Source organism: Oncorhynchus masou, chromosome 29 (genome assembly GCF_036934945.1).
Source record: "Oncorhynchus masou masou isolate Uvic2021 chromosome 29, UVic_Omas_1.1, whole genome shotgun sequence".
In the NCBI taxonomy this organism is placed as follows: Eukaryota; Metazoa; Chordata; class Actinopteri; order Salmoniformes; family Salmonidae; genus Oncorhynchus; species Oncorhynchus masou.
Genome location: NC_088240.1, coordinates 32,371,438 through 32,383,307, shown reverse-complemented (window position 1 = coordinate 32,383,307; position 11,870 = coordinate 32,371,438). Strand labels below are relative to the sequence as shown.

Genomic DNA, 11,870 nt, shown 5'->3' with positions numbered 1-11,870 from the left:
AATGTAAATTTTTTACTTTACATCAAATGACATACTCAGAAACCGATTGGTCCACAGTTTAATTCTCTATCAGTCAGAGACAAATGAAACGAGTGAAAGAATGCATTTTCATAAATATCTATTTTTAAAAAATCTGACATTTCATTCTTGAAGTAAGTACACACAACGATACAGTTGACTCATCTATGGAAGGATGCCAAAGCAGATTTACAAATGATGGGGTAGAACACAGAGGAAACAGGCTAATAAATTAAACAGACACTGGACCATTTACACATTAGTCTGGTTAGAAAAACGAGGCACACGACAACTCGGACAAGCACAGCAGAGTAAAACGGCAACTTGACAAGGTTTTGGTTCACCCAGAGTTTTGGTTCAACCATACTCTGGCTCCACCACAGTTCCTATAGATGATTAGTATATCAATTGTAAGACCGTTTTTGATGTCTGCAGGATACCATTGAAAAGAAATGGTTTGCCTTTTTTTTGTAAACCTCTGACTTGTAAAACACACAAGATAAGTACTGACACGGTCATTGAAAATGTATACAGAGCCCTAAGAGATACATACGTTCACCATTGGGTTGGTGTGAACAGTTCCTGTGTGTACCACTAGTGGCAGTAACACAATGGCAAAGGACTCACTGAGCAAAAGCCAGGTGCCCTTTGAGACGACTCTCTTCTGGCCTGCGAGACTGATCTGACAGGCAGTAGTCCCTCCAAACCACTTTACAACATGTTCAGTATCAAGGCTATTCCAAAGCACTACATTTACTGGCTGTTATGGGGCTTGTGGTTTGTAGAGTTTACCTTTGACATTGATTTCTAAAATAAAATAATACATTGTGTGAGAAAAGTATAGACTTCATTACTGTTGTTTACTGGTACATTGCTCCACATACATACTCTGATTACCTCTTGGGAGGCTGTTTTACCATAACTCCAGTCCAGCAACTGGTCAACAGTTGGGCTAGAGGTCCTCATCCTGCTATTGTATTGACTGGCTGGGATGTTCACAGACCGGCCAGTCAAACAAGCTGGATTTACCAGGCAGAATATGGCAAAGATTTTGTGCATTGGTACATACTGATTGATTCAACTCGAGCAGCATACAAACACATCCATACCACATATGTACTTGATTCATACGGAATATTGTGATTTAAATCACTTGGGATCATCCTCGAGTTGTTTTGTTTTCACAATACCCTGGATAATGGGGCATTCTGGGCCAGCTCAATCCATAATATTTTATAGAGCATCATACACAGTACCAGTCAAAAGTTTGGACACACCTACTCATTCAAGGGTTTTTCTTTGTTTTTACTATTTTATACATTGTAAATTAAAAGTGGAGACACCAAAACTATGAAATAACACATATGGAATCATGTAGTAACCAAAAAAGTGTTAAAAATGGAAAATATATTTGAGGTTCTTCAAAGTAGCCACCCTTTGCCTTGATGACAGCTTTGCACACTCTTGGCATTCTCTCAACCAGCTTCATGAGGTAGTCACTATTTCAATCAACAGTTGTGCCTTGTGAAAAGTTAATTTGTAGAATTTCTTTCCTCCTTAATGCGTTTAAGCCAATCAGTGGTGTTGTGACAAGGTAGGGGTGGTATACAGAAGATAGCCCTATTTGGTAAAAGACCAAGTCCATATTATGGCAAGAACAGCTAAAATAAGATAAGAGAAATGACAGTCCATCATTACTTTAAGACATGAAGGTCAGTCAATCCGGGAAATTTCAAGAATATTGAAAGTTTCAAGAGCAGTCGCAAAAACCATCAAGCACTATGATGAAACTTGCTCTCATGAGAACCGTCACAGGAAAGGAAGACTCAGAGTTACCTCTGCTGCAGAGGATAAGTTCATTAGAGTTACCAGCCTCTGAAATTGCAGCCCAAATAAATGCTTCACAGAGTTCAAGTAACAGACACATCTCAAAATCAACTGTTCAGAAGAGACTGCGTGATTCAGGCCTTCATGTTTGAATTGCTGCAAATAAACCACTACTAAAGGACACCAACAAGAAGAGACTTGCTTGGGCCAAGAAATGAGCAATGGACATTAGACCAGTGGAAATCTGTCCAAATTTGAGATATTTGGTTCCAACCGCCGTGTCTTTGTGAGACGCAGAGTAGGTGAACGGATGATCTCCACACGTGTGGTTCTCACCGTGAAGCATGGAGGAGGAGGTGTGGTGGTATTTTTCTGGTGACACTTGTCTGTGATTTATTTAGAATTCAAGGCACACTTAACCAGCATGGCTACCACAGCATTCTGCAGTGATACGCCATCCCATCTGGTTTGCACTTAGTGGGACTATCGTTTGTTTTTCAACAGGACAATGACCCAACACACCTCCAGGCTGTGTAAGGGCTGTTGGACCAAGAAGGAGAGTGATGGAGTGCTGCATCAGGTGACCTGGCCTCCACAATCACCCAACCTCCACCCAATTGAGAAGGTTTGGGATGAGTTGGACCAAACATTGAAGGAAAAGCAGCCAACAAGAGCTCAGCATATGTGGGAACTCCTTCAAGACTGTTGGAAAAGCATTCCAGGTGAAGCCGATTGAGAGAATGCCAAGAGTGTGCAAAGCTGTCATTAAGGCAAAGGGTGGCTACTTTGAAGAATCTAAAATCTAAAATATATTTTGAGTTGTTTAACACTTTTTTGTTTACTACATGATTCCATATGTGTTATTCCATAGTTTTGATGTCATCACTATTATTCTATAATGTAGAAAATAGTAATATATATTTTTTAACCCTTGAATGAGTAGGTGTGTCCAAATGTTTGACTGGTAATGAATACAGGAATAAATAATGAGTCATCTCTAATGGTCCCGATAGATTGACAGGAGTACTGGTTTATACACATAAAAACACACATAAAAACACATCTCCATTTTCCCCCTCTCAGAGAATGTTCTAGTGGCTCTTTTGAAGTAGTGGTACTTTACCAAAGCAGCACGGCGCATCAGAAGTACCACAGAGTTCATATGATACAAACGTCCCATTTCTTTCCTGTTAAAACACATTTGTGTCTGTTCTTCATGTTCCAAGAAGAACTAGTGAGGCTGGTTGGTCGATAAATGTTCTATTTAGAACCTGTGGAATTACTCGGTTATCTCCTTGTCCTCTGTCCCTTTTCCTTCCAGAGAGCTGTATGGTGTTTTTATCACAGTCACCATCTTGTCAAATTTCCAGGTGAGGCACGTTCCCAGTCACACATAGGACAGGGGGGCTATCACTGGACACGTGCATTCGTGGCCTCTCTACCCTCTAGGGTCCCATTTACACATGTGAGGGCAGGGCAGGTTTGTGGTAGGACCCTGGTGGCAGGGCCGCACTGGGGTGTCCCGTGAGGGCCGTACTGGCCTCGCTGTACATGGAGGGGGGTGCGGTGGGCTTGGAGGCCCAACAGAGGCAGCAGCGAGTGGTGAACCTCCTCCACGACTCCAGGGTCTTTCCGGACCAGATCCACACGCCGGACGTAATCCCCACCACCAGACACATGAAGTATTTCAACATGAAGACGGCGTAGTCGGGCCCCAGGCCCAGCCTCTGTCTCTCAGCCTGACAGGAGCAGGATAGAGCCCGGTCCCAACCAGGCCTGTAGTGCTGCTCGTACACCAGGCAGGCAACTACTATAGTAGCAGGAACTGTGTAAAGCACCGTGAACAATCCGATCCTGATCATCAGCTTCTCCAGTTTGTCTGTCTTGGTCCCTCCCTGTTTGATGATGCTGCGGATGCGGAACAGAGACACAAAGCCCGCTAGGAGGAACAGGGAGCCGGTGAAGAGGTAGACCACCAGGGGAGCTAACACAAACCCCCTCAGGCTCTCCAGACTCTGGTTCCCCACGTAGCAGATCCCCACCACTGGGTCTCCGTCCACAGAGCTCAGAGCGAGGACCACGATGGACTTGACGCTGGGGATCAGCCAGGCAGCCAGGTGGAAGTACTGGGAGTAACCAGCAATCGCCTCGTTGCCCCACTTCATGCCCGCGGCCAGGAACCAGGTGAGGGAGAGCACCACCCACCAGATGGAGCTGGCCATGCTGAAGAAGTAGATGAGCAGGAAGACCAGGGTACACAGGGGTGGGCCAGTGGTGTCATACAGGATGTGCTGCTGGTCTCCGCTCCCTGCGCACGCCACCCTCTCGTGACCTGCCACTAGTCGTATAATGTAGCCCAGGGAGACAAAAAGGTAGCAGGCAGCCAGGAAGATGATGGGTCTCTCAGGGTACTGAAAGCGCTCCATGTCGATGAGGAAGGTGGCAACAGTGGTCAGGGTGGAGACGAAGCACAGGATGGACCACAGGCCGATCCAGAAGGTGGTGAAGGTGCGTTCGTCCTGGGAGAAGTAAGGGTGGTGGCACGGCTGGGCACAGTTATCCACAGGGCCAGTGTGGACCCGGTTGTATAAGGGGTGGGCGTCTTTCTTGATAGGCACCAGAGGGTCCCGACAACGGCAGTCCCGGTCACACTCCTGGGGGGCAGGGGGCTTGGGGGCGGGCTGCCTTCGGCGGGTGCCTTTGGGGGTGGGTTTGGGCAAGGGAGGGGAAAGGGTGGTGGTCTCGCTACTGTTCTGGTCCATACACAGAGTCTCGTCTCCCAGCTGAGGCAGCTGCTCACAGCTCATCCTCTCTGGCCACTCAAAACCATACTGGATCATGAGGGGGGAGCAGCCTCGCTTGGCCCGCTCACATACAGAGCGGCAGGGGGGAAGGGGCTTCTTGTAGTCCTGCAGACAGATAGGGGTGTACATGGAACACAGGAAGAAGAGCAGGTCTGGGGAGCAGTGGATGCGGACCAGGGGCCAGAACTGATGGACCTCCAAGCCCACCTCCTCCTGGGTGTCGTGGTTGAACTGGTTGGGCATGTAGGTGAGGTTGTATCCGATGCCCTTACACATGGGCACCGTGATGGGCTCACACACTATATCCTTGGAGGCAGTTTGCGCGAGCCGGGGCAGCTGGGAGAGGAGCAGCACGAGCAGCCAACGGACGACACCGCATAGCGGGGGTTTTACTGTGGTTGCCATTGGAAAGTGGGATATTTCCAGAAAGAAATATAGGTAGAAAAATTGCACTGTGTGCTGTGAACTTGAGTATTTTCTCAGCTCAGTCCTTCCTTTAATTTATGACTGCATCTCGGAAATATGAAATCCCAGGAGAGAGTAATTGCTCCAGCAGCATGCCCAGAGTCCTCTGTTCTATAAATCACTGACAAGTTTCATTCCAGACCACAAGTTTCTGTTCCAACAGCATGAGCACCTTTCGAATGATCCATGGTGATTATAAATGCAGTAAAGGTCCGGGAAAAATCTAAATAAACGTTCAATGTTGTTTAATCCAACGAATCAATTAAACATGTGTGAGGATTTCGAAAGATGGACTAAAGCACAAAATCGAGGGTCTAAAGAGGTCGAATTGTAAATAATTCACCAAGCTTTACAATTACATGAGTTGAACATTGAATTTCCTCTTTACTTGCAGTTAGGTCACGCGCCAATAAATGTAACAACTGTAACCGCAGGCTTAATCCGGAAACGATTTCATATTCCTACAGTTTGTATTCCGCATGACAGGTGAAGTCACCCGTGCCTCGGTCACAGGCTCTCTACTCAATAAAAACAGTTGGAGCAAAAATGTTTGAAGAAATTTTAGGAAAATAATGTGTTTAATTTGAAGTCCAGATTAAAATCCAACAAAAACAGAATCCACTCTTTATGCAGCAGCTCTCGGGTTCCTAATGTAGAGGTAGAAAACAGGTTTACACTCCTCTATCTAAAGTTTGGAAAACTCGTTACGCTTGCCTTTGTCCGATCACTTGGATAACCACAAAGACGTTTTATTCCAAACTAAAGCACGTGTTTTCCAAATTTGTATCCAATGATATTAGCAGGTATCACTGTGTTGCGCTACACATCTCACTGCGCTCAAGCCGAAATAACTCAGGAGACCCCTCTCGTCCCGCTACAGAACGCCCACCTCATCCAGAGCGCCAGTCCTCGAGCACTCGGTTTCATTACCCAGGACTGTTTGGATAGTTTTACCACGCCTACTCGCACTTCAACGCCGCGCCCTTTGTACCTTTTGTGCCAATCAGGACCTGAGTTGTGGGCGACAATACTGACCAAATCAGTTCATTTATGGACCAAGATGTAGCTCACCGGATGTGAAGGGACAGGTGGCATTTGGAGACATAACGCACCCGCACTTCAAGGAAAAGTATGATGGTGAAACAAAGAAAGTATGATAACACACACCAAATATGCCATACTCTAGATGTATACTGTGGGATGAATACAACCTTTTGAGTAGTATGTGGGGAAATGTAGCCTTACATTGTGAACTTGTGACCCAGATGATGGCAGCAAGACCCTGTAGTGTAGTCTTAATACAGGATTTTACACAATACATGTGTGCAGCCAGCAGGTTGGATATGTATATGCACCGTGGGTCAAACAAATAGGAAAATAGTCAATGTAGGGACAAATGAAGGGTGGGGATTGTCTTGGAGAGGGTGTGTGTGTGTGTATTCATGGGTCCCTGTATAGTGTATGTGTTTACCCTAAGAGCCTATTCCAGCAAAGGAATGAAGTGGCATGAAACTCATCTGCTTAGCTATTAAAATGCAGCCTGAATGATCAATACACGCCTGCAGAAAAAGGAACTACATCACCTTGACATCACTTCCTATAGGCCCCTAGGTTCGGTCTCAGCTTTGCACATGGTCAGGAAAAACAAATTCATATAATAATAATATAATATATGCCATTTAGTAGACGCTTTTATCCTAAACAACTTACAGTCATGCGTGCGTACATTCCTACATACGGGTGGTCCCGGAAATCAAACCCACTATCCTGGTGTTGCAAGCGCCAAAGCTGGGGAACAATAATAACTTAATGGGAGGGGAGAGGAAGGGGAAGAGTGGACCCCAAGGTCCCCAGTTCAATCCCGCCTTGGCCAGAAATAACATTTCTAAACAACCACTATAGTCTCCAAAAGTGTTATTTTTCTCATTGGTGAATTTAAGATCACCTAAGTTAATGAAACAATTATGGTAGCATAATCATAATATATAGAAGTGTTGTTCTCATGAGGTTGGTTTGTTGCTGTACTATACAATTAGTATCTTGCAATTAGTATCTTAAATATTCATCTGTTGCAGTTTCTTGTGGACTGTGTATTACCTGAGATAATTATAAATACATCACATTCCACTGGGCACAGACGTCAATTCAATTTTGTTCCCACGTCATTTCAATGAAACTACGTTGAACCAACGTAGTTTCATTGAAATGACATTGGAACAAAATTGATTCTACCCAGGTGTGCCCCGTGGGAAGGAAGGTAGTGGTTTGTGACACACTAGAACAACCGTGGGTTAAAGTTCAATCTGATTTACTCGATGACCCTAATTTTAGAAAGATGATAAAAAGGGCTGGAGTATAGCAGGGTCTATATGGAAACTTACAGCAGGGTCTATATGGAAACTTACAGCAGGGTCTATATGGAAACTTACAGCAGGGTCTATATGGAAACTTACAGCAGGGTCTATATGGAAACTTGCAGCAGGGTCTATATGGAAACTTGCAGTAGGGTCTATATGGAAACTTGCAGCAGGGTCTATATGGAAACTTGCAGCAGGGTCTATATGGAAACTAGTGACGCGTTGCCACTCAAGTTGTTTTGTGTGGGTGGAGTTGGCTGGCAGCAGACTGGGCTGTGAGTGAAGCAGGCCAGGTATTGGTAGCAGCAGACTTGACACAGGAGGAAGCAGGACTGTAGTGGGAGCAGTTTGGGTGGGCCTGGCAGCAGACTGGGCTGTGAGTGAAGCAGGCCAGGTATGGGTGGCAGCAGACTTGACACAGGATGAAGCAGGACTGTAGTGGGAGCAGTTTGGGTGGGCCTGGCAGCAGAGAAGTCAGCAGTGGTGGTGTTAGTGAAGCCATCCAGATGACTAGTAACTGTGGGGTCCATTGAATAGTCCTGAATATCAATCTCCTCTGAGTCAGGTCCATGTCCTGTATGGCCTTCCCAGTCTGCCTGAGCAGGTTGTCCACCCGCCAATCAACTCTCTTGAGAATGACAAAGACAACTGAATGCAAAACAAGCCAAAAATAGATTAATATGATTACTCACAATATCTTAATCAAATCAAAACACTGAGACATAGTTTTCATAACAATATAAGTTAAGAAATGACAGCGTGTTATGAAGAAGATTATTATATAACCTAACATGAAAATGATTTGAGGGTAAACAGTATTAATCAAATAAGCTCTTGACAGGTTAAGCAATATAATATTTTCCCAAACAGGCTCCCTAGGCACATCCTGCTGAAATGCTAAAGGAAAGATGTGTATGAATACCGACAATATGGTCATGGGATATTTCAAACATGACACACAATAGTTTTTCTCCATCATGTTTGATTGATGTAAGTTCTAGGTATTAGTTCTAAAAGGACAACAGTGTATGATGTATCAGGTACAATTCCACTCACAGACAGGGGTGCAGGGATTGGGGTACTCAGATGCGGTGTAGTGGTGGGGGCACTTACAAGAGGCCATAGCATGGGTGGGGGCACTCAGAGAGGCTGTAGACAACTTGGCAGGGCTACGGACATCTATGTAGCTCCATTAGGATTATTTAAGGTTATACCGTTATAAAAACAGATCAATACAAGCCAAGCTTTTGACAGGTTAGTCTGTATTTGATTTACATGAGCATGCTTTCTTAACTGACTTGCCTAGTTAAATAAAGGTTAAATAGATTTTTTTTAAAGGCTTCCTTGCCAGGTTAAGGTTTGGTCTTACTGCAGATACGAGAGCCCCCAAAAACTTTGCTTATTGAACTGCAAAAGAGAGAGAAAAACCTAATAGTAAAAAAAAAGAAATGTAACATTTACCATTGACAACAAGTTCAATTGCAGTCCTCAATGGAGGAGTCTGAACAGCAGACACAGACGCAGGCACTGGCGAAGCTGTAGGTAGAGACCTGCTTCAAATATAGGGGGAAAATACAGAGACAACACTAGAGTATGGTATCTAATTTCAGTAAATCAGAAAAGAGAATGCATGTTCGTTTAGCCTGTAAGCTTTATTCATTTGACCTCCTGGGGGTGAAATCCACAGACACATCTCTGAAGGCCCCAGAGAAGAGCTGTCCATGGACCTGCATCGGGCAATTCTCTATCTGTAACAATACATAAGGAAGCCTGTTATGAAGTCCCCTGCTGGTGACTTCACCATCTCCCAGCACTTTCAAGTAGCTCACCCCACTACCCATCCCCCACACACAAAACCTTGAGTCAAGGGGTGATGAACTCTACCTCTCTCTGGAACTTTTGTTAACCTGTTGTGATTGGTTGACAAGATCACAGCTTGGGACTTTGACACTGTGTATACTCTTTGTTACAATATGCAATGACAATTTGCAGGGTAGCCTAGCGGTTAGAGCGTTGGACTAGTAACCGAAAGGTTGCAAGTTCAAATCCCCAAGCTGACAAGGTACAAATCTGTCGTTCTGCCCCTGAACAGGCAGTTAACCCACTGTTCCTAGGCCGTCATTGAAAATAAGAATTTGTTCTTAACTGACTTGCCTAGTAAAATAAAGGTAAAATAAATAAATTAAATAAAATTTGATGGCCAAATATTATAACAAAGTTGCTGTTCATTAGTAGTAAAGGCCTATATTTAATGACACCTATTTCTAGTAATACAGTATGTTTTTTAGATGAACAAAAAGTACAAAAGCACACGGTGTGCAGTGTACCGGAGTCCTCCTTAGGACTAGCTGGCTAAGCTAGCCCTTCTTTTAGACATCTGAAACCAACAGGATGGATGTATAACACTACCACAAGAACAATTAGCAATACATAGCAAACCTAATGTAAACTATCCTAATATAGTCAGCCTACAAGACTACATGATGTTATTGGGAAATTTGTCAGTATTCAAGCAAGTTGTCTAATCAGGCATCATGGCAAAAAGTCAACTTAGGCTATATCAGCTAGGCTCCTGAGTGGTGCAGCGGTCTAAGGCACTGCATCTCAATGCTAGAGGTGTCACTACAGACCCTGGTTCAATTCCAGGCTGTATCGCAACCATCCGTGATTGGCCCAGCGTCATCTGGGGTAGGCTATCATTGTAAATAAGAATTTGTTCTTAACTGACTTACCTGGTTAAATAAAATATCATGGACTAACTGTTTTAATTCCTAAACAAATACTTTGGTATAAAGTATATGTTAGTTATGGCTAGAACAAAGTTCATCCCCTGGATATCAAAGCATTATCTAACTTAGCTGGCATAATAGCTAACTTAGCTAGCAAAAAAAAGTAAAAATGTAACGCGTGACCGTACCTGTTTACATAGATTGCAAACGTTAGCTAGATAGCTAATAAATTTAGCTAGCAGAATAGCATTTACTAAAACGGGCAATAACTTAACGTTAGCAGATTGTATTATATTTTAAATCTCACCAACTTTGAGAGTTCTCTTACTTATGAAAACTAATGCTAGAGTTACTGTAACTTTACTGTACCGTTACCAGCAGCTAAGGAGCAACTATTGATAGCCACAAGTTGGCGGTTGCTATTTAACTTCTACTGTTGGAAAACAAGTTGGCTCTGGTTAATATCACCATTACAGTATGGTGTTTAATCTTACCATGTGGTATGAAAAGCTGATAATTTAGGAGAAAGTTGGAGACAATTGGCTACAGTAGCTAGCTAGCTACAGTTCTGTCTGGCTGAGTGAACCAATAGCAAACGCACCCCTCCATCTTTCAAAAAGAGTCCTCCTTCCAAAGAATGAGAAGCTATACATGATTGGCTTTTGAAACATGGACATTGAGATGGTGATTGGACATGGTTGACATCCTAGCATGAGTAAAATAGCGCCAAAGCCATGCTCTGCGAACTGAGCTACAGAGGACCACAAGGACCCACCTCGAGGCTCTACATTATTGGACATGTCCAATTGTTAACATCCTGAATTCTCAGTTAGTGCTGGCCGAAGTAGGTAGGGAAGTAGGGGAGTAGGTAGGTAGGTAGGGTTGGCAGGTAGCCTAGTGGTTAGAGTATTGGGCCAGTAACCGAAAGGTTGCTAGATTGAATCCCCAAGGTAAAAATCTGTAGTTTTGCCCCTGAACAAGGCACCTAACCCACTGGTCCTAGGCTGTCATTGTAAGTAAGAAAATGTTCTTAACTGACTTGCCTAGTTAAATAAAAGGGCAGCCTGGTCTCAGAGAATTCCCTATTATTCTGTATGTAAATCCAGGAAACTCAATTTAGTATGGTATGTATTAATTTGTGGATGTCCATCATCCATTTTGTATGATATGTTACAAATTACAATTCTTGTGATATGTTGTGAATTGCAATTTGTTGTGGCTAACGTTAGCTAGGTGGCTAACGCTAACATTAGCAAGGATAAGGGTTAAGGCAGTGCTTCCAAAACTTTTACCCCTTCAAACATTCAACCTCCAGCTGCGTACCCCCTCTAGCATCAGTTCACTCTTAAATGCTGTTTTTTTTTGCAATCACTGTAGTCCTGCCACACACACACTATACGATACATTTATTAAACATAAGAATGAGTGTGAGTTTTTGTCACAACACGGCTTGTGGGAAATAGGACCAGGGCACAAATAATAATATAATAATAATCAATCATTTCGCTCTTTATTTAGCCATCTTACATATAAAACCTTATTTGTTCATCAAAAAGGTTGAATAACTCACCACAGGTTAATGAGATGGGTGTGCTTGAAAGGATGCACACAACTCTGCAATGTTGGGTTGTATTGGAGAGAGTCTCAGTCTTAAATCATTTCCACACACC

General features: G+C 43.6%; 1 protein-coding gene across 1 annotated transcript; it reads right to left on the bottom strand.

The window, feature by feature from the left end:
* Window positions 1–42: 42 nt before the first annotated feature.
* Window positions 43–6,033, bottom strand: LOC135519357 (frizzled-5-like). The gene has a single exon (XM_064944538.1). The coding sequence runs from the start codon at window positions 5,052–5,054 to the stop codon at window positions 3,303–3,305; it is 1,752 nt and encodes a 583-aa protein (XP_064800610.1). The 5' UTR covers window positions 5,055–6,033; the 3' UTR covers window positions 43–3,302.
* Window positions 6,034–11,870: the final 5,837 nt, after the last annotated feature.

What these genes read in the sequence shown, in the direction of transcription:
- LOC135519357 (XM_064944538.1), bottom strand. Translation starts at nt 5,054, where the DNA reads ATGGCAACCACAGTAAAACCCCCGCTATGCGGTGTCGTCCGTTGGCTG.